Here is a 23,065-nt window from a genome sequence, read left to right as displayed (position 1 = left end):
CTCAGCCTCTTGAGTAGCTGGGACTACAGGCATGCGCCACCATGTCCAGCTAATTTTTGTATTTTTAGTAGAGACGGGGATTCACCATGTTGGGCAAACTGGTCTCGAACTCCTGACCTCAGGTGATCCACCCGTCTCGGCCTCCCAAAGTGCTGGGATCACAGGTGTGAGCCACCGCTCCTGGCCCTATGCATATTTCTTTACACACTTTTTGTGATTATGCTGTATAGACAATTTTCTTTAATTTAAAAACTTAACTGTCTTTTCATGTTATAAACTCTGACCATGAGGCTGTAACTGTATGTGTATGTTTCCTTACTGTTCCACTCTGACCTGAATACCTTTAAGTAGATCCCCATCTGGGGACATGTAGGTTATTTACCTTTAAGCTTTTCTTTTCTCTATTATAGATGACACTACATATACAATTGATTGTTTTATCCACCATGGCTCATTGACTATCTACAGAAAAAAAGTTCTTCATCTTTGGCTTGGAGACTGGGTCTCCATATAATCCTGAGTGGAATGGATGAGGATGTTTGGGTTTCTATGTCTATGACTCTGTGTGGGGGTCTCTTTCTGTTGGAACATGAGTAGCAGATTGTGGGGTGTTCAATAAATACCAAATGCTGACAAGGTATGTATATATTTGTGTTCATGTACCTTTCCCTGTGTCCCTGGTTTTGCTCTTGTGTATTTAAAGTGGGTGTTGTCTTTGTGCAAAAACTCTAAATACAGAAATTCCATATATGTGCAAGTCTGTGTATCTATGTCTATAAATACAGTGTGTACCTTTGCGCAAGTTGTGTATATGCCTGTGTATCCATGTCACACGTGTCATTAGAAATGTGTATTATAAGGCCAAGCATGGTGGCTCACGCCTGTAATCCCAGCACTTCAGGAGGCTGAGGTGGGTGGATCACCTGAGGTCAGGAGTTCGAGACCAGCCTGACCAATATAGTAAAACCCCGTCTCTACTAAAAATACAAAAATTAGCTGAGCGTGGTGGCGCATGCCTGTAATCCCAGCTGCTTGGAAGGCTGAGGCAGGAGAATCACTTGAACCCAGGAGGCGGAGGTTGCAGTGAGCCAAGATTTCGCCACTGCACTTCTGCCTAGGCGATAGAGCAAGACTCCGTCTCAAAAAAAAAAAAAAAAGTGTGTATTATACAGAACCTTATATGTGTATCTATGCCTGTGTGTATACAGCTAGGCTGGACCTCGTTTCTTGGGGCAGTGTGTCTGCATCTGTGTGTACCTATGCTCATCTCTGTGTGGATCTCTGTGTGCATGTTTGTGCTGGGTGTGCATGCTGGGACTGGGCTTGTGTGAGTGTGAGTGTGTGCACACCTGAAGGAGCTGTGGCCTTGCTTTCTCCCTGGGAGCAGAGTTGTGCCCAGGGCAGAGGTGACGCACCCTCCCTGAGCTCCCCATTCTCCTGGGAACCAGCTACAGAGAGTGAGACCGAGAGCAGACTGCGTCAGGAGCACCAGCCCCTTCTGTAACCAGCCCAGGCCTCAGGCAGTAACTGCGGTTCTCACAGGTCAGACCTACCCACTGTGTCTCAGCTGCCAGGAAACCGTGTTCCCAGCGCCCTCCTTGGGCCTGGGCCAGATCCCCAGTGAGCAGAACCCAGCAGAGGGGCCACATTAGTCACCCTGTGGCAACAGCAGGGAGTAACTTCCTGGACCTGAGCACCACTGCCTCTGTATGCAGTAATGCGGAGGCTGCCTCCCATCCTCCACTCTAATACATCCTTACAACTGAACTCCAAGATGGCCCAGACAGTGGCTTTTTTTTTTTTCTTTTTCTTTTTCTTTTCTTTTTTTTTTTTTGAGATGAAGTCTCGCTCTGTTGCCCAGGCTGGAGTGCAATGGTGTGATCTCGGCTCACTGCAACCTCTGTCCCCCGGGTTCAAGCAATTCTCCTGCCTCATCTTCCTGAGTGGCTGGGATTACAGGCATGTGCCACCACACTTGGCTAATTTTTGTATTTTTAGTAGAGATGGGGTTTTGCCATGTTGGCGAGGCTGGTCTCGAACTCTTGACCTCAGGTGATCCACCCACCTCAGCCTCCCAAAGTGCTGGGATTACAGACATGAGCCACTGCTCCTGGACCTTTTGTTTTGAGACAGGGTCTCACTCTGACATACAGGCTGGAGGGCAGTGGTGTGATTACAGCTCACTGCAGCCTTGACTTCCTGAGCTCAGGGGATTCTCTCACCTCATCCTCCCGAGTAGCTGGGACTACAGGCATGCGCCACCATGCCCAGTTAATTTTTGTAGTTTTTGTAGAGATGGGGTTTCACTATGTTGTCTGGGCTGGTCTCAAACTCCTGAGCTCAAGTGATCTGCCTGCCTGAGCCTCCCAAAGTGTTGGGATTATAAGTGTGAGCCCCCGTGCTCGGCCTGGATGGCTTTTATTAGCCTGTTTTCAGATGAGGGGATAGATCGAGCATCATGACCAAGGTTAAGGCAGAGCTGGGCCTTGGTCCCAGGTTTCCGGACACTGGGTCTAGGCCTCTTCCCGGCGTTCCATATGGGGGTTCTGCTCCCCAGAAATGGTTCCCTTAGAGGGCAACAGTGGGAGGCATGATTTCTGGGATTCACTAGGTTGTCCTAGGCTGGGGAGTGAAGGAGCAGGAGGCAGGACAGGTGTCAGCACTGAACAGGCCTGCCCTCTTACTGGAATGTTCTCAAGACTTTAAGCCTCACAAGCAGAGGCTTAAAGTGTTGGTGCCATAACTGGGATGACCATGGAATTCACTGTCATACTCAATGATTTTGTGACTGAACAGGAGCTCTGTTAATAACCTGGGTTATGGTCACCCTACCTGTAACCCCTCTGGAAGCGAGACTCAGTCATTGTCACCAGCTCCATGGTCTCCTTGACCCTCACCTGTGCCAATGTCCCTCTCCTCACCTGGTATCCCGACAACTTCCTGACTTCTTAGCAGTGAGGGGCAGCAGGGGCATCCTTGGGTCCCAGGTGGGCATAAGCGTTCCTTGGGGTAACTTGGAGCTGGCAGAAAAGCAGCACAGACCCCACCCAGGGACACCTGGGACACCTGCCACATGATCACTCCCTCCCTCAGACCTGTATTCTCTGTGGCTGTGTTCCACTGCTTCTGCCTGTCTTCCCTCAGAGCCCCGCACCAGCAAGCAGAGCCTGTCCCTATAGGTCTCTCTCCAGGGGTGGTGAGATCCCTCTCCTTGTGCAACAGTGGACCCTCGATTCCTGGGACTGTGTACATTTCTTAACCTCTTCTCCCCTCGCCTCCCCCGGCAAGCAGGCCATGAGCTCTGGTGACCACCCTGTCACTCACAGGGCCTTGGAGACTCAGCCTTCTGTTCCAGCCCCATCCCGACTTGCTGGGTGGCTTTGGCAAATTACCACCTTCATCGTCTTCAGAGTTTCTCCTGGTTGTGAAGTGGGGCTGATACTCTCTGCCCCTCCCTGGCTCCCAGCAGACCTGCAGGGATAAGCAAGATAATAGCCAGGAACTAATGTGGAGGGAGCTATCAAGGGCCAAGTAAGAGGTATCAGTGCTGGCCCGTGTTTACATGGGTGTGGACCTTTGGTTCCCAGCCTCCTGGGGCTCAGGACCAGCCCTGACAGCTTCTTGGCTTGTGGCTCCTTTGTCCCACTTCCAGAAAAAGGACAGAAACTGAAGCTAAGAGCCTGGTGTCTGAAGCAGATGAGACTTGCAGAGCCACAGGGTTTGAGGCTCTGGAATGTTGACCTCCTGGCCTGGCTATGTCCCCAGCCACTGGCTGTGTGACCTTGGGCCAGTCACTGCCCCTCTCTGGGCCTCAACCCCTCAGCTCTGACAGCCTCCATCAGCCCTATACTCAGGGGGCACTCCTAGAGGCTGTAATTGGAGGCCATCATTTGGAGACAGAAAGGATCTTGTTATCTAGTCCAGCTCCTTCATTCTTCATAGACTAAGTAAAGAAAAAAGGGGCCCATGGTTAGACCACAGATTAACTCCATGGTCAGCCTGGTTAACCCAAGGTCGTAAACTAGTTCCAAAGGGGATCATGTGGACCGTGTGCGGTGGCTCACGCCTGTAATCCCAGCACTTTGGAGGGCCGAGGCTGGCGGATCACAAGGTCAGGAGATCGAGACCATCCTGGCTGACATGGTGAAACCCCATCTCTACTAAAAAAATAAAATAAATAAAAAATAGCCGGGCGTGATGGCAGGCGCCTGTAGTCCCAGCTACTTGGGAGGCTGAGGCAGGAGAATGGCGTGAACCTGGCAGGCGGGGCTTGCAGTGAGCCGAGTTCACACCACTGCACTCCAGCCTGGGCAGCAGAGCAAGACTCCATCTCAAAAAAAAAAAATAAATAAATAAATAAACTTCTTTCTACTTTATACCCATGTTATTTCATAATTTATAGACTCCTTTAAGCTGTCTTTAGTTCTTCACCCATAAGGCAAGACATAAGCAAACAAAGGCTAAATAACCGATGACAAAATCAATAAAACCAGTCTCCATCTGGTGCTGGGTGGCCGCTCACCTTCTGCCTGGTTCCCCTGAAACTGCCCCTCCTCTGCTCATCCCTGTTTCTGTTGGTGGCATTGCCACCAGAGTCTGGAGTGGCTCCCTTCCCCCGGTCTCCAGTTCTGTCTTCTTCTCCCTCCCTGTTGTCTCTCCCACATCTCAGAGCTTCATGTTTTGGTGATTTCTTTCTTTCTTAAATGTAAATATATCTGAGGCCAGGGGCAGTTGCTCAAGTCTGTAATCCCAGCACTTGGGGAGGCCGAGGCAGGTGGATCACCTGAGGTCAGGAGTCGGAAACCAGCCTGGCCAACATGGCGAAACCCCATCTCTACTAAAAATAAAAAAATTAGCCGGGCGTGGTGGTGGGCACCTGTAATCCCAGCCACTCAGGAGGCTGAGGCAGAGAATTGCTTGAACCCGGGAGGCGGAGCTTGCAGTGAGCCGAGATCGCGCCACTGCACTCCAGCCTGGGCGACAGAGCGAGACTCGTCTCAAAAAAAAAAAAAAAAATTCAGAAAATGCAAGTTGACAAAAAACACAAAAACCATCTGTAATTATATCAATGACAGATAACACTACGGTCATTTGGGTTAATACCCTTTTTTAGTTTTTTTTTTTCCCCTAAACATGTAGACTTGAAAAAACCACAACAACAAAAAACTCCACTACAAGGGGTGTCTTTATTTCTTCCCCAGTCTGTTTTCTTAGTCTCCCTGGTTCTGGGCTCCTCTGATACAACCCCCAGGAGCCACTGCAGGTAGGGAAGGAGAGGCAAGCCCTCAGAGAGCCTGTGGGAAGGCTTAGGAAACCCCCGGGCTTCCGGGTTTAGGGCTTCCAGGTGGAGCTATTGACAACAATCTCTCCCCGGGGGAGCTTAAAAGTACCTTCCCAGGCTTTAGTCCTGCTTGGTTGGGTGGGGAAGGGAGTGGTCTTGTGCAATAGGGCAAACCACTCCTCATTCAGGGCTGTTTATTTTAGTGGGCAGGGATGGGTTTGGGAGAAACAACCCAGTTTTTGTGAGTGTTTACCTGAACTGTTGGGACCAATAAATTTTGGAGACAACTACCCAATATAGGGAAGGCAAGATGCGTTGTAAGGGACAAGATGCTGGGGGTTCTAGGCCGGGCGTGGTGGCTCACGCCTGTAATCCCAGCACTTTGGGAGGCCGAGGCGGGCGGATGACCTGAGATCAGGAGTTCAAGACCAGCCTGACCAACATTGATAAACCCCATCTCTACTAAAAAATACAAAAATTATCTGGGCGTGGTGGCACATGCCTGTAATTCCAGCTACTCTGGAGGCTGCGGCTGAGGCAGGAGAATTGCTAGAACCCGGTAGGCCGAGGTTGCGGTGAACCTAGATTGTGCCATTGCACTGCAGCCTGAGCAACAAAAGCGAAACTCTGTCTCAAAAAAAAAAAAAAGATGCTGGGAGTTCCAGAGGCAAATGCCTAGAAGTCCCAGGCAAGCACCTAATGCTGGGTGGGATGGGGGAGGACTGTGAATGGGTTAGTGCCTGCCCAGCTAAAGAGGACCCTGAACTCCGTGCCTGGATTGCTAGGTCCCCCGAGTTCTCACAAGAAGCTAGCCATATGGATTTTTTTTTTAACGAAGACTTCTGACTCCTTAAATGTTGGCAACTAAATTAAAGAAACTAAACGACTATTTGAGTCAAAGCATGATTGTAGGCTGTCGGTGTGCAACCTTTGACTAGCCTTCACCAGAGATCTGCTATGTGCTTCACACAGGTTCCCTCGCCTAATTTACTTGGTGTTGCTTCTTCCCTCTGTCTCTCTCCCTGTGCTGTGACCTCTGGTGATGTAGCCTGCTTATCTGCCCACTCCTTTTTTTTGAGATGGAGTCTTGCTCTGTTGCCTAGGTTGGAGTTCAGTGGCGTGATCTCAGCTCACTGCAAACTCTGCCTCCCGGGTTCAAGTGATTCTCTTGCCTCTTGCCTCAGCCTCCCGAGTAGCTGGGATTACAGGCATGCGCCACCATGCTCAGCTAATTTTGTACTTTTAGTAGAGATGGGGGTTTCTCCTTGTTGGTCGGGCTTGTCTCGAACTCCCAACCTCTGGTGATCCACCCACCTTGGCCTCCCAAAGTGCTGGGATTACAGGCATGAGCCACCGCGCCCCGCCCACTCTTTAAAGTTTAGATCACTCCTTTCCCCTCCTTAAATCCCCTCCACCCACCAAACTCCCAGCTTCCACCTCCCTGCTTCCAAATTGAGCAGCTTGTGGATCCCAAACAAAACCCAGGATCTCCACTGCCCAGCTTTTGCTCAGTGTGATTTTGTTATGCATGGAACACCCACACCCATCTGCTCATCTCATTTTTTTCCAATCTTTTTTTATTGTGATAAAATACATATAATGTAAAATTTACTATCTTAACCATTTTAAAGTATATGGTTTAGTGGCACTGAGTACATTCACATTGTTGTGCAACCATCACCACCATCCATCTCCTGAGCCTTTTCCTTTTACAAAACTGAAACTCTGTACCCATTAAGCAACAATTCTCTATTTCCCTTTTCCCAGCAACCATCATTCTACTGTCTGTATGATTTTGACTACTCTAAGCATTTCAGATGAGTAAAATCATACTTGTCTTTTTGTGACTGGCTTATTTCACTTAGCATAATATAGGTGTCCTCAGGTTCATCTGTGTTGTACCATATGTTAGAACATCCTTTTTAAGGCTGAATAGTATTCCACCGTGTATATTGTGTGTACTCCATTTTGCTTATCCATTCATCTGTTGATAGGCACTCAGGTTGACTCCATGTTTTAGCTATTGTGAATAATGCTATGTACATATGTGTGCAAGAATCTCTTGGAGACCCCTACTCACCTAGTTTTTTTTTTTTATTTTAGTTTTTTAAGATGGAGTCTCACTCTGTCACCCAGGCTGGAGTGCAGTGGTGTCATCTTGGTTCACTACAACCTCCACTTCCCGGGTTCAAGTGATTCTCCTGCCTCAACCTCCCAAGTAGCTGGGATTATAGGTGTGTGCCACCACACCCGGCTAATTTTTGTATTTTTAGTAGAGAAGGGGTTTCACCATGTTGGCCAGGCTGGTCTCGAACTCCTGACCTCAAGTGATCCACCCACCTCGGCCTCCCAAAGTGCTGGAATTACAGGTGTGAGCCACCGTGCAGGGCCACTCACCTGATGTTAGACTTTCTCCACGAAGCCACTTACTAACCTTAATCTCCTCCACTTGACTGGCCTCTGTTTTGTTCCAGCAGCCATTTTTCAGATACCTGGTACCCACAAGCAGGGCCTAGCTTGGGAGATGCTAGGATAACTAAGACCTGGTCAGCGCCCTGAGGAATCTCGTCTAGATAAAGGGAGACACACACTAGCTTGGGCTTACGCGTGCAGTGGAGCTGTGTAGAGCAGGAGCGCGTGGAGAGGGCAGCAATGAACTTTGGCTGGAGAGCCAGAGAAAGCTTCGTGAGCTGGAGCACGGGGTAAAGCAGGAGCTTTCCAGGGCTGAGGGGACTTCTGAAGTAGAGGAAACTGCCTGCTCAGGGCATGGAGGTAGGGATCAAAGTTCTGAGTCACGTGGGTGGACACAAAGCAGAGGATGGCTGGGGCCATCTCAGGGATAAGAAGTTTGGGGACCAGATTGTTTTGTCACCGTATCTGCATCCCTGTGGCCTGCACGCCAGAGTGTGAGCGCCAGGAGAGCAGGAGCTGTGTCTTGGCGTTCATTGCTCCACTCCTGTCACCTGCCTGAGACTGAGTCCTCACATCCTTGCAGGAAGAACACGGCATCCAGTCATAGTCACAGCGCCCCCTAGTGACCCCCGAGAGCTCCCATCTCCTCGGGCACTCCCTCTGCACATGCAAGCAGCTGTTACTAGGGGTGGCGCTTTGCCTGGCATCCTCTCACTTGATGTCTATCCCTCCCTGAGAGGATGTTCACTTCAGGCCAACAAACCCTTATTAAATACTTGCTCTGTGTTGATCACTGTTCTAGACACTAGGGTAGCGTCTGAGAACCAACTGATAATGGGGGTTGTTCCCAGTAGGGATCAAGTCTGTTTTGAGCCTCGAAGGATGGATGAGTGTCAGAGTAGGGGGTCAGAAGGGAAAACACGGTGCCCTATGAAATGGAACAGTGGGGATGAGCCCCACCCCCTGCCGCTTACTCAACATTTACTAAACTACAATTTACCAAGGTCACAGAGGGAGCATGGGGTGCCGGGAACCCAGACAGAACTGGATGCCATCTGCGGCTCTGGGAGCTCACAACCCGGCAAGAAGACAGACAGTAAATAAGAGGTGCTCTCGGCTCAGGGTGGTGTTAGCAGACACAGGGGTGTGAGGCAGGGAGTGTCCACCACCTGTGGTTGTGTGGGAGGGTTTTGAGCTTAGGCTGAGGCGTGCAAAACGGGGAGGTGGTCCATGAGAGCACCAAAACCAGGTGTTATCCATCAAAACGAGGCCTGTCCCAGCGTGCTAAGAAGGTTCTGCTTCTTGATCTGGGTGCCTGCCTCAGAGGTGTGTGTCATTATGGAAATTCATTGAGCTGTACACTTATAACTTCATATATGTACATTTATGGTAGTTGTACTTGCTTAAAATTTGCTTTTAAGTCCGCCCCCCACCCCCACCAACCCTGCTACCTCTTTTGTAAGACTAGACTCTGGGGATCCAGTCCTCCAATCTCAGCTCTAGGGCCTTGGGGAGGCAATTTCTATGAATTAGTTTCTTCACCTGTAAAATGGGGACGATTGTATTGTCATCACAAGGGCTGTGTGCAGCGCCAGCAACTCGAGATACGTAAAGCATTTAAATAGTGCTTCCTCTGTGCCCCTCTCAGCAGTATCAAATTTCTAATGATTGGCAGTGTCTGGCACAGAGGAGCTCAATGTAATTCACTGAATAAACGAGCGAATGAGCTCAAAGTATGATTTTTTTTTTCTTTTTGGCACTGGGAGGTAGCTTGAACAAATGCAGGGGTGTGGGTTGGAGTGGAGTGTCTCTACTAAAGGCTCCTGGGACGGAGCTCAGAGCCTGGTTAGGGGATGCTGCACTCCAGCGCAGAAGCCAGGGCTTCTGTGGGGAGGGAGACAGCTAGTCACATGGGCCCTAACATGTGGAGGTAGGAGCCAAGGTGCCTGTGCACCCCTAACCCCAACCTCCAGATGAACAGAATTGTGGAGAGCTCAGCCACTCAACAGGCTTGTGGAGAGGCTCACACCAGGAAGAAATGCTACATAGCAGCACTGCAGCCTCCCCACACTCGTGGCTCCCGTGGCCCTCTCACTCCTCCCCTCTGGTGGTCAAACCTGGCACTGCTCTCCAAAGTCAGGGGCCGGCCAGTTTCCAGAGAGACGATGGAAAAACCTGCTCTACAGGGTGGCCGAAGCCTGAACCAGCTGAACAGGACGGTCCCATCACCCCCCAGCAAACTTGTCCCTCTCCCGGCCCACAGAACAGAGACAGAAACCCCACAAACCACTTTTATTACCCAGTGGGCGGGCTGGACTGATGTTGGAGAACCTTGGGGGTGGGGGTGGGGGCTGCGGGATGCAGCTGAGCCTCTCCTGGCTCTGTCTGCCGGTCTAGGCCAGGGTGGGGCTGGTCAAGGGCAGAGAGCTCAATCTTGGGGGAAGAGGAAGAGAGGATAGAGAGGCCAAACAGGCCTCTTCCCCTCCTCTTCACCCATGCCACAGCATTAAATAAACAAAAAGCAACTCTTTACAGCACAAACTACACAGGGAAGTCCTTCCTCCCAGCCCTGGGCGCACAGCGTGGAAGAGGAGCTCTGGAGGATGGGGTTGGGGCCTCCAGGGCCTGACACCACCCTATGCCTCTTCCTAGCACCATGGGGTAGGGACAGGCAGCTTTGAACAGAGGAAACAAAACTCCAACTTCCTCCAAACTCCTATGCAGGCAGGTCTATCTAGTCTGGTAGTTCTGGCCCAAGGGTTTTCTGCTCCTTCCAAACCTTTGAGCTTTCTCAGGACCTGAGCTTAGCTGAGACTTCTCCAAGAGGGGCTGGAGCCCTGGTCTCTGAGGCACAGTGGGCCTGGGAAACAGGCAAGAGTCTGGTTCCAGAGTTTTTCCCAGCCCAGGCCTCTGCCTTGGCAAGCAGGAAGCAGGGCCAGGTGAGAGCCAGTGAGACCCAGGCTCAGAGGGGCCGGGTGGTGTGGTTATACACCAGGTGCTCCGTGTCCTCGGTAGTGGAGACAGTGGAGCTGGCAGGGGTGGGTGGTGGGTGGTGGCAGTGGTGGTGTCCGCGGAAGTCCTTTCTCTGGTTCTTGAAGAAGCAGTAACCCAGGATGGCTACCACCACCACAATGCAGATGACCAGGAACACTGCGACACCCACCTCCACAGAGCCTGGGTGGGGGAAGAAGGGGCAGAATAAGGGGCTCCCAGGGCCTGCCTGGTTCTGACACCCACCCCCACTCTATGGAAGAGACCAAGTCAAATGGATGCCAGGTGTGGAAGGACATGGGCACCCGACTCAGACCTCTCACATATGAGCAGCTGAACAGCTCTGTCCAGGAGCTCAGAGGAACTCTGGTGGGCCTCAGGTCTCAGCTCAAGTCGCTCTCCTTGCAGTTAACTTGGGGGAAGCCTCGGACGCTGCTGACAGACATCGGCATGCACTTTACTGTACTCCCTCCCTCGTGTGTGGCAGGCATCCCTATTTGATTACGGTACTCTGTCTCTATAGGCCACCTTGGCATCCTTCTCAACACAGGTTAGGCTGTCACAACAGGTGGAATTGATCCGTGAGTTGACACCTACATGCTAACCTCAGTTACAGGACAGTTCAGGGCTTACCTGTGCTGGGAAGGGGGCTTTCCCGCCTCAGGCCAAACACATCCTTCTCTGCAGAATGATGAGGGGAGAGACCAGTCAGTACTAAGGGCTCAGAGACTCAGCTGTTCCCCAGTGCCCCAGACCTCACACTGCCATCCTCTCCCACTCCTACTCCAGGCACTCTGAGGATGGAGGGGTGACTCCCAAAGGCCTGAGGACAGAGTGGAGGCCACTGGCTAAGCCTTCCCGCGTACATGCCCACCCTCTCACTGGCCCGCTCACTGGAGATGCCGCGACAAGACTCGAGGCACTGCTGCTCTTCCTCAAAGTTGTTCTTGTTGCCATAACAACCACCATAGGTAAAGCGGGCGCAGTGTTCGCTGAAGGGGTTGTAGTACCAGCGCGGGATGCTCTCCTTGCAGAGTCCTGTGTCTGGCAGGTCCACGCAGTGCCCTGCGGGGTATGGAGTAGGCTATGGTGAGCGAGTCCATGGCCTCCCTGCCACCTTCTGCCAGGCTCCACGTGGCTGCTGCCCAGCACCTCCCCACCCGCCATGGCTCAGGGAGGGCCTGAGAGGCCCCAAAACACCTGGCCCAGCTGCAGTGGTGCCAGAAAAGGGAAGACAAACCCTGGACAATAATTGTAGGCACAAAAGTAAACTATGCCGACTCATAGTTATTTCAATTTTCTTTCAGCTTTTCTGACTGGGTCACGGTCTCAGTTTTCCAACACTGGGTGGTTTACCTCTTTTTTTTAGACAGTGGCTCGCTGTGTTGCCCAGGTTGGCCTCAAATTCCTAGGCCAAGTGATCCTCCCACCTCAGCCTCCCTAGTAGCTGGGATTCCAGGTGTAAGCCACCACGCCTGGCTGGTTTACCTTTCTTAAAAAAAGGATGGGCCTCAGGGTCTGAGCCTTGGCAGGCAACAGCAACTAGCTAGAGCTTATTATTATTATTATTATTTTGCCCAGGCTGAGGTGCAGTGGTGCCATCTCAACTGACTGCAGTCTCTACCTCCCAGGTTCAAGTGATCCTCCTACCTCAGCCTCCTGAGTAGCTGGGAGTACAGGAACGCACAACCACATCCAGCTAATTTTTGTATTTTTTGTAGAGATGGGGTTTTGCCATATTGCCCAGGCTGGTCTTGAACTCCTGAGCTCAAGCAATCTGCCACCCTCGGCCTCTCAAAGCACTGAGATTATAAACGTGAGCCACCGCGCCTGGCAAGCTAAAACTTACTGTTTTATTATATTTATTTGTGTTGTTTTTTAATGTTTGGCAAGTAATAGTGGCTTCCCATTTATGGTAGTGATGTGAAAGTTCCTTTCTAATGTATTACATTTAAAAAGTAACTGATTAAGTAAATAGGATCTGAGCAATATGTGGTGGGCATGGCTGAAATTATGAAGGTGTTGGGAGAATGAGTGATGCCTGGAAAACACAGAGCCACAGAAGAGAGCCCAGGAGCCAGCCAGGGAAGAAGCTGTGCCATCTGGAGAACTGGGAGCCCACCCTGGCTCTTTGTACCCACAGGCCCGTACACCCGGCAGGCCCCTCAGGCACTGCTGGATGGAAATAGTAAGGATGGCAGTGTCAGCATCTGCCCTGATCCAGGGCACCTGGGGAGGATCTCACCTTTGTCACTGGGGAAATGGATGCGCTGGAGCTCGTCAAAGCCACTCGTGTCTGCAGAGATGAAAGGTCAGAGGCTCAGCCCAACAAGGGTCTCCCAGGGGTTCAGGGCAAGGCTGTCAGGACCTCCCTGTCTGCTGCCCAACCCCCTCTATCCCCCAGGCCTCACATTTTTCACAGGCAGCCTCATCGGAGGCGTCGGGGCAGTTGGGGGTGTCGTCACACTCCAGGAAACTGTCGATGCAGCAGCCATTGCTGCAGCGGAACTGGGTGGGCTGACAGGTGCCAGAGCACACTGGACAGGTGGAGGGGAGGTCAGGCTCAAGCAAAGAACAAGTGCCCAGGGCCCACCTTCTACTTGGCCCTCTCTGCCCAGACACAGCACATCCCCCAATCCCTTTCCACCAACCCCACTCCTCCCCCACGCAAACTGGGCAGATCCTCATAGGAGGATGCTGGGCTGGAAGGGGTGGGATGTTTGTGGTCCTTCCACAAGCTGTGAGGGGAGGAATGACTCGGTCAAAGGCAGGCTGCTCAGGGGCATGGGGATGATATGGGCTGGAGATGTGGCGGGGATGGGGGATGGGGAGGGGAGTAAAGCCCACCTGGATGGCGCCTTTCCATGGAGGGGCCTGGGGGAGAGAACAGAGAAGTGAGAGGAGGCACGACCAGGCTCCAGTGGGGATGAGATGATTGAGGTGGGTGGGCAAGGGAGAACTCCCACCACCCACCTCCCTGGCCACAGAAGAGAAAGACCACTCACCCTGGGGGAAAGTCGCCTGAGCCCCAGAGCTGCCTCTCAAAGGCCCACCTTGCACACCCCGACAGGCTAGAATGCACTCTTCTTCCCGAAGGTAGTTGTTCTTGTTGCCCAAGCAGCCTCCATAAACGAAACTCTTGCAGATCTGCTCCGTGGGATCATAGTACCAGCGTGGGAAAGAGCCCCGGCAGCGGCCCACCTTGTTGGATGCGAGGCAGTAGTCTAGGGGGGAGAGCTTATGAGGGGACGTTGCGGCCAATCAGCACAGCGGGGGCTCCAGGTGCTGCTCCTCACCCCTCCCTCACCTTCTGTCTGCTTGGTGGACAGCACAGTGACTGTGACGTTGGCTGTGTCCTCTGGGTGGTCTGAGCTAGTCACTGTCAGCTGGAACAGGTAGGTGCCTTCCTTGAGTCCCCACAGTTCCACCTGGTTTGGGTCTTTCCTCTGCACACAGGAGTGGCCATCAGGCTTGGGCACCCCCTGATGCCCTTGGGCTGTCCCAGGCCCGGCCAGACACACACCCACACCCCTGGGGAGGCCAGGGGGAGTTGGATTAAATGCATCTTCAGCCTCTCTCCACCCCATCCCATCCCATCCGGGGGCCATTGGTTGGCCTAGGGCCCCAGAAAGGGGCTCCCAGAAGGCTGGCAGGCAGAGGGCGGGGTCAGAGAGTCAGCCCAGTGTCTCACCTCTACCCTGACATCCGTGTCACCCCGCAGTAGACGCCAATCTGTGTTTTCCACATCCTTCAGCACCACGGGTTCCTGGGGTTGTACCTTCAAGTCTATGCCTGCCCAGGCCTTGGGGATCCCAGACCCTGGCAGGGGGAGAAAGTGAGATAAGGTCAATTCTCACTAGATGGACCAGGCTTCTCCCAGGAGCAAAGCGGGGTGATGAAAGTATGGGCCACACCTAGACCAAACTGGGACTCTGCAGCCTGCATGGGGTACGGGTGGGAGCCCCCAACAGAACCAGCTTCTTGATCTCTATTCAGAGAGCATGTTTTTGGTATACTGAAGATATTTTTATGTTGTAACCCACTTTCTTTTCTTTTTTTTTTGTTAGAGATGGGGTCTTGCTATGTTTCCTAGGCTGGAGCGCAGTGACTATTCACAGACTCGATCATGGCCACTACGGCCTCAAACTCAAGCAATCCTCCTGCCTCAGCCTCGTGAGTAGCTGGGACTAAAGGTACAATTACCACGCCCAGCTGTAAACCTTCTTTCTGAAGCAAATTACTGAACAAATTGCCATCTGATCTTATTGAGTAAACACACACACACACACACACACACACACACACACACACACACACACTTACTTGAGGGGATGCGCTTGTTTCTATTTTCTACAATAGAAATACCTCAGACAGACTCGGCCTCCTGTTACAAGGGGTCCCGGGAGCCACGCCCTTCCTTGACTTGACAGTGCCTGTGTCTGAGGCTTCCCCACCTCAGGGTCAGGGATGAGGGAGGGTGACAAGCACAGTGCAGGATCCCTGCCTTGTGGCCCCTCAAAGATATGTTCACATCTAACCCCTGGAACCCATAAACGTGACCTGATTTGGGAAAACGGTCTTTGCAGAAGTAATTAGGATCTCCAGATGCGATCATCCTGGATTAGCTGGTTAGGCCCCAAATCCAATGACAAAGTATCCTTATAAGAAACGGAAGAGGAGAAGACAGAGTGAAGGAAGAGAAGGGCACGCGAAGACAGAGGCAGAGACTAGAGTGATGCAGCCACAGCCAAGGTACGCCTGGGGCCACCAGAAGCTGGAAAAGACAAGGAAGAATTCTCCCCTAGGGTCTTTGGAGGGAGCACAGCCCTGCTGACACCTTGATGTGGGGCTTCTGACCTCCAGAACTGTGCAAGAATAATTTTTTTGTTTTGTTTTGTTTTTGAGATGGAGTCTCACTCTTTCATCCAGGCTGGAGTCTCACTCTTTCATCCAGGCTGGAGTGCAGTGGCACAATTTTGGCTCACTGCAACCTCCGCCTCCAGGGTTCAAGTGATTCTCCTGCCTCAGCCTCTCGAGTAGCTGGGATTACAGGTGTGCACAACCATGCCCGGCTAATTTTTATATTTTTAGTAGAGATGGGGTTTCACCACATGGGCCTGGCTGGTCTTGAACTCCTGACCTCAAGTGATCCTTCTGCTTCAACCTCCCGAAGTGCTGGGATTACAGGCATGAGCCGCCGCACCTGGCCAAATTTGTTTTAAGCCAACCAGTTCATAGCCATTTGTTACAGCAGCTCTAAGAAATTAATACATTGCCCTTCAGGGGATTAGTCCAGTTGGGCAGATAAGACCCCATGACATGAAGCAACATGTGGACAAAACAAGGCAGTGGACATTCAGAGAAAGGAGGCCACAGCAGGCTAGGGGGATAAGGCAAGGCTTTCTGGAGGAGGGAGAAAGGATTTTTTGATTTTTTTGTTTTTGTTCTTGTTTGGTTGTTGGGAGAATGTAGGGTGTTGTTGGAAATGGTAGAACACAGCTGGGCGCGGTGGCTCACGCCTATAATCCCAACACTTTGGGCAGCCAAGGCGGGCAGACACAAGATCAGGAGATTGAGACCATCCTGGCTAACACAGTGAAACCCTCTCTCTACTAAAATACAAAAAATTAGCTGGGCATGGTGGCACATGCCTGTAATCCCAGCTACTCAGGAGGCTGAGGCAGGAGAATCGCTTGAACCTGGGAGGCGGAGGGTGCAGTGAGCCGAGATCGCGCCACTGCACTCCAGCCTGGCGACAGAGCAAGACTCCGTTTAAAAAAAAAAAAAAAGAAAAAGAAAAAAGAAAATGGCAGAACACATGAGAAACCAAAGCAAGGAGTTAGGAATTTGCAAGGCCAGTTTGCTGGGCTTGAGTTGACCTCAAAGTGCCCTGGAGGCCAGGCCAGGGTGTTTGGACACAACAGGAGTAACATTCAAATATTAAACAACTGGTAGTACAGAAAGGAGACAGACACTGGCCGTGAGCAGTGGCGCAGAGTCCTGGAGGCCGGCTGCACCAGACATTGACCTCCTAGATACATGACAGAGGTCCAGGAGTTCAAAGGGAGGGGCCAAGGGCTTGGGCAGCAGGAGCACTCCTGAGCTCTTAGCAGCAACTGTTTTCCCATCTGTTTGGAAGTATTCTGTGGAGCGAGGAGGCTGGCAGGTATACCAGTGCAGTGGCCCAGGGCAGATGCAACAGGAGTGGCCCAAATGCCAGGTCAGCCAAAGGAATGGAGATAAAGTTGTGAGAAACAACGCTGGGCTGATGCTTCTGGCTTCTTCTCTGCCAGTCTCTGGGAACTGGGAAGGAAAAGCCAGGGTACAGGCAGAAGGGAAACCGGATTTAGAGGGAACATATAGGTTAAGTCATAGAGAAGTTAAATTTGGGAGAAGGCAGGCCACCTGGAACCTGCAGACAATGAGAGACAGGCAAGGGTTGGAAATAGAGGCACTGGCTGAGTGTATGCTGGGCAGCATGCTAGGTACTCTACCTGCATCAGCTATATCCGGGGTTGGCACTAAGCCTGCAGGCCAAATCCAGCCCACCATCTCTTATATTTTGGAACGGATGAAAAAACAAGAGCCGGGTGCTGTGGCTCACACCTGTAATCCCAGCACTTTGGGAAGCGGGACAGGTGGATCACCTGAGGTTGGGAGTTCAAGACCACCCTGACCAACACGGAGAAACTCCATCTCTACTAAAAATACAAAATTAGCCGGGTGTGGTGGCACATGCCTGTAATCCCAGCTGCTCGGGAGGCTGAGGCAGGAGAAGTGCTTGAACCCAGGAGGCGGAGGTTGCGGTGAGCCGGAGATCGCGCCATTGCACTCCCAGCCTGGACAACAAGAGCGAAACTCCATCTCAAAAAAAAAAAAAAAAGAAGGAAAGAAAAGAAAAAGAAAAAACAAAAGGCGAATCCTTTGTAATGACATGTGAAAAGCACATGAAATTCAAATTTGTGTCATCAATTGGAACACAGCCTTGCCCACACATTTACATGTTGAGTATGGCTGCTTTCATGTAACAACAGCAGAGCTGAGTAGTCGCAAGTGGGACCCTATGGCCCACAAAGCCTAATAATTTCTATTTAGATCTTTACAGAAAAAGTTTATTGATCCCTGTCCATCATGTACTTTCATAACCAGCCTGCCACACCTACATTCTCATCCTCTTTTCAGATAAGAAAGTTGACACCAGAAAGATTAAATGGCTTGCTCAGAGTCATTCAGTTTCTAAAGGCAGAGCTGGGATTTGAACCAAGGTCTGTCAGACTCCACAGCAAATGCTCTCTCCAAAACCTAATTCTATAGGTTATCCACCCGCTCAGAGGTTGTGATTTTAATTGCTTTTATAATGTTGGGTTTTTAAATTTTGCTTTTCTAGTTTAGCTAATACATATATGATATAAAATTCAAAAGGTGGCTGGGTGTGGTGGCTCATACCTGTAATCCCAAAACTTTGGGAAGCTGAGGCAGAAGGATGGCTTGAGCCAAGGAGTTTGAGACTAGCCTGGGCAACACAGTGTGACCTTGTATTTACAAAATAAAAAATTAGCTAGGTGTGATGGTGTGATGGCTACTTAGCTATTCAGGAAGATGAGGTTGGGAGGATCGCTTGAGCCTGTAAAGTCGAGGCTGCAGGGAGCTGTGGTTACACCACTGAACTCCAGCCTGAGTGACAGAGTGAGACCCATTTCTCTTTTTTTTGAGACAGAGTCTTGCTCTGTTGCCCAGACTGGAGTGCAGTGGCGTGATCTCGGCTCACTGCAAGCTCTGCCTCCCGGGTTCATGCCATTCTCCTGCCTCAGCCTCCCGAGTAGCTGGGACTACAGGCGCCCGCCACCACGCCCGGCTAATTTTTTTGTATTTTTAGTAGAGATGGGGTTTCACTGTGTTAGCCAGGATGGTCTCAATCTCCTGACCTCGTGATCCGCCCGCCTCGGCCTCCCAAAGTGCTGGGATTACAGGCGTGAGCCACCACGCCTGGCCCGACCCCATTTCAAAAAAGAAAAACAAAAACCAAAAGGTACAAAAGGCTAGTGAAGATTAAGTCACCTCTTCTCCTTAAGAAGGAACCTTCTCCATCAGGTTTATTACCCCAAAGGTATGTATGTGAGAGAGACAGAGAGAGAATATCAAGAGACAGTATTTGAATTCACAAGCATGTGAGTTCTTCATCTTGTTTTGCCCTTTATATATATTGGAAATCGTTCCATAGCGACACATAAAGAGTTTCCTTTTGTTGTTGTTGTTTGATCATATTCATTGTATAAATGCACCACAATTTATAATTTATTTAAACAGTCCCTACCAGTTTCCTGATTTAGATTTTCTTTCTTTCTCTCCTAAGAACTAAACCATGCTGCCTTAGGGTTTATTATTATTATGAAAACAACATCACAGTATTCAATTATAGGATGTGTTGACAGACAATGCGATTGTTTCCAATTCTTCCTTATTATAAACAATACTACGGGGACTAACTGGCTGGTAAGTTGTTTTATCCGTGTATAGGTGCAGCTGCAAGATAAATTCCTACAAGTGGAATTGTGTCCAGGGCTTTGTGCATTTAGGTTCGATAGATATTGCCCAACTACCCTCCACAGAGGCTCTCTAGAGAGTTTTTTCAAGTGTTAGAGTGAATGCAAAGAAAGAAGAGAAGGTAAAGAGATAAGAACAGCTGGTAGGAGGCTGAGTCACAGGGATTCCTCTTTGATGAAGTAGAGAAAGCAGAGCCAATGGGGGACTCACAGAAGGTGGTTCTGGGGCTGAGAAGACCAGGATGCACAATGACAGCAAAAGGGATGGGAAGGGAGAGATTTCAGGAAGAAACATGTTGAATGTTTCAGAGGCCTACAAAAATAGTAAAAAGAGAACTGGGTTCCAGGGATGAGCAGGAACGAAAAGTGGCTGTCTGGAGGCAACCTCCCAGCCCAGGGGCTTGGCTGACAAGCAGGAGAGCACCCTGAGAACACCTGCCAAGGGAGTAGTGAGCTGGGAGGATCCCAGTCCTCCTTGCATTTTGTAGAAAGAAGACAGACTACGTAGCAGTGTGCCTAGCAGACAGACAGGCTAGCCCCACCAGGCCCCCAGAGTGGAAGTAGCATGCAGAGTGATGCATCAGACTTTGAGCTGAATCAGGGGCTGAATCCCACCCCACCCCGCACAACTCAGTCCTCTCCAAGCCCCAGCCCCCAAGACCAAGGGGCAGGTACCTTGCCTTACCACTCCCTTCTTCCCACCCCCAAGAGAGCAAAGGGCTAGAGTGGCAATAAAACCAGCCCCTCCCCCAGTTAGTTACCAGGTCTCAGGACCTCAGGGAAGGGCAGACTCCGCCTCCTAAGCCACTCCTTCATAGGACTGGGGAGCAGGAGAGGTGGGGGAAGAGAAGGGGAGAGGAGGAAGTGCAAGCTGCTCGGCCTTCAGCTGCAGGAATCTGTACTGGCCTGACTTGGCCACAGGCAGAAAGAGGAACAAACAAACCCATTCTGGGGAGCATTTATCTATGCTATAGGAGAATCAAAGGTTTGGAAGCTCTCAGTGCCCGTGACCCACCCAACCCTCCTCATCCACCCTAGCCCTTAATGGCTCTACCCTGTCATTACCCACCTCCAACCTCTCTAACTGGACCCAGCTAAGAATAAACCCTTTGACACACACACAGCTTTTCCCACTTCCCAAAGCACTGCAGCACTCTAAGAATGGCCTAGAATGGCCTGGAGCTCATACTAAGTCCAAGCCCTACCTGCCTCCCTCAATGTCCCAGGAAATCCCCACTCCACCCTCTCTTGTGGCAAACAGGCAGGTCCTGGGGGTTTCCAGATGACGATGTCTGGTCTCAAGACCACGAGGCCATAGTCCAGCTCAGCTCCCTGACCAGACTCCAGAATTTCACACTCTGGCCCTGGAGAGGGACTCCCATGGGGCCTCCGTGGAGCAGGAAGGGCATGGGCAACTCAGGTCAGTAAGAGTCATCACCACCTACACCTTCTGCTACTTCCTTGTGGAACAGGCTGCAGCCCTGGTCCAGTGGGACTTGGTGGCCCAGACTGGCCCTCACATATGTCCCCCTCCCATCCACAGGAATCCCCATCTCACCTCTCCTCAGAGACCCAGGAGAGCTACTGGAAGGATAGGGAGAAAAGAGGACCCTTAGACTGGCAGAGAGACTAGCCCAGGAAAAGTCTGCGGAGGAAAGCCCTTTCTCCACTTTCCAGAACGGAGACCACCCCCACATGTGGCCCCAGCCCAGTTCTGGCCCCCAAACTCCCCAATCCCTGGTTCTGTTATCCACTGGGCTATGTTGGGTCAGAATGCTAGGTTTTTACCAGAGAGATGGTCTTGTGTGAAAAACAGCACAGGACTTTTTTTGGAGGTCTCCCCTGGGGTGAATCCCAGGCCTACCATTTATGGGCAGTGTTACCCTGGGCAAATTCTTTAACATGGGAGTCTCAGTTTCCTGATCTAAAAAGTGGGATGACTGCTAGTAGCACCCATTTTGGAAGTTGTTGCCATGAGGCCTGAGTGAGAGGACGGGTGGCACAGCAATCAGTAAGCTGTAAAGTGCTCACAGAGGTTATGAGAGGTGACCCACCCCTGCCCTGGAGCCCCACCTGGCCAGAACAGCAGGTGGAGAGAATGGGGGAACCAAGGCTCTGGACTGGCCCTGATCCCAGCAGACAGTTCAGCCCGAGGAAGAAAGAGGAGGAGCCCTGGCCTCCGCTTTGCCCTTATCCATGGAAGTAAACAAGGTTTGGCTACCAGATTCTAAGCAGGGAGAGCCCTGTCTGGCTCATGCGCATGCACACACACCTGCCTGGACAGCTGACATCCCTTCCCCTACTAGGTATACATACCAACAGGCTGACTCATCCCACAACCCTCCTCATCCCCCACCCCAGAGCCTCTAGGCTTCTGTGCCTACAATATCACTCCTCTCCCTTTGGATCAACCGCAGACTGGGCTTGTTTTCTAGTCTCAGATCTGGCAGTCTTCCTGGACCACCAAAAGGCCAATCCATTCCTAGAGGGTAGAGAGATGCTAAGCAGTCCCAAGTCCAGCCAGTGGAGGAGACTATGGCCAGGCTCACCTGACAGGGAATCGGTGTGCCCAGACCAGTGCTTAGCCAAGGTGCCTTTCTAGTCACCAGACCATCCAGACAGCTCACTCCTTCAATCAGCCTATCAGTGCCAGAGGTCAGGAGTCCTGGGGACTTCCTCTCCCCTCCAGTACACACGGCCCAGAGCCAAAGGCTTCCCTGTGAGCACCAGCCCATCACCTCTGAACATCCTGAGTTCAGGAGCCAGAGCCTGGGCCCTGCCCTCCTTACTCATGTCCCCTTTCGTTTAAGTTTACTGTTTGTACTGCCTACTACCGATGTGAGGGCGATCTGGCTGCGACATCTCTCACCCCATTGATCGCCAGGGTTGATTCGGCTGTACTGCCTACTTCTAAGGAGGGCTTCGGGTAGAAATAATCCCAGCACTTTGGGAGGCCAAGGCGGGTGGATCACCTGAGTTCAGGAGTTCAAGACCAGCCTGGCCAACATGGTGAAACCCCGTCTGTACCAAAAAAAAAAAAAAAAAAAAAAATTAGCCGGGTCTGGTAGCGAGCGGGTGCCTGTAGTTCCAGCTTCTCGGGAGGCTGAGACAGGAGAATCACTTGAACATGGAAGACGGAGGTTGCAGTGAGCAACCACAGATTGGGCCATTGCACTCCAGCCTGGGCGACAAGAACGAGACTCCGTCGCAAAAAAAAAAAAAAAAGTGAACTCTCCTTAACTCCTCTCTGATGTTCGCCTACCCTAGGACCCCATAACCAGTCCCTTTTTTGAGTCTCTCCAAACCCATCCATCTTGGCACCCTCCTCACCTCCAAAGCCCTGAGTCTGCAGCTGGCGGTAGGAGCGGTACACTTCCCTCGTGAGGTAGTTGATGAAGCCCTCCCTGGGCGCGAACTTGCACACGAAGTTCTGCTCGTAGAGGCAGTTGATGAGGAAGCAGGCGGCGATGGCGTCCTCCCCGCGGTCGGGCTGCAGCTCCACTAGCGCCAAGTTGCAGTTCTGGGTGGTGCAGCAGGCGCGCACGCAGTCCCAGCCCCGGCGCACGGTGGGGGACTCCAGGAAGGTGGCTCCGTTGCTGACCGAGGCGTTGGTGTCCAGCACGAAGGCAGACACCCCGGCGGTAAAGCGGTTCAGGCAGTCGGCTCCCGCGGGCAGCCCAGAGGGCGCGGGCGGTGGCCCGGCCTGGGTGCCCTGGAGGCCGAGCGCGCACAGAAGCCACAAGGCGACTGCAGGGATGCGGGCCGGGGCGAGGCGGGCGCGGGCCATCGTCCTCGCAGGGGCCATCGCCTTCCTCCCCAGGGGGGTAACCTTCAGAGC

At 51.7% G+C, this 23,065-nt stretch overlaps 1 protein-coding gene across 4 annotated transcripts; it reads right to left on the bottom strand.

The window, feature by feature from the left end:
- Window positions 1–9,211: 9,211 nt before the first annotated feature.
- Window positions 9,212–23,032, bottom strand: SPINT1 (serine peptidase inhibitor, Kunitz type 1). Of its 4 annotated transcripts, none has more exons than XM_024232720.3 (10): window positions 22,558–23,032; window positions 14,376–14,503; window positions 13,992–14,130; window positions 13,690–13,908; window positions 13,532–13,558; window positions 13,096–13,221; window positions 12,930–12,980; window positions 11,579–11,749; window positions 11,318–11,365; window positions 9,212–10,867 (listed from the first exon to the last, which is right to left on the bottom strand). In XM_024232720.3, exons 1-10 carry the CDS (start codon window positions 23,030–23,032, stop codon window positions 10,656–10,658), a joined length of 1,596 nt encoding a protein of 531 aa, XP_024088488.2. In that variant the 3' UTR covers window positions 9,212–10,655. The 4 variants fall into 4 exon arrangements, with proteins under 4 accessions (XP_024088488.2, XP_024088490.2, XP_054387371.1 ...); XM_024232722.3 differs by having other exon boundaries at window positions 13,738–13,908; XM_054531396.2 differs by lacking the exon at window positions 13,096–13,221.
- Window positions 23,033–23,065: the final 33 nt, after the last annotated feature.

The sequence above is a fragment of the Pongo abelii genome, chromosome 16 (assembly GCF_028885655.2).
Source record: "Pongo abelii isolate AG06213 chromosome 16, NHGRI_mPonAbe1-v2.0_pri, whole genome shotgun sequence".
Classification (NCBI taxonomy): Eukaryota; Metazoa; Chordata; class Mammalia; order Primates; family Hominidae; genus Pongo; species Pongo abelii.
This window is presented reverse-complemented; position numbering and strand designations above follow the sequence as displayed.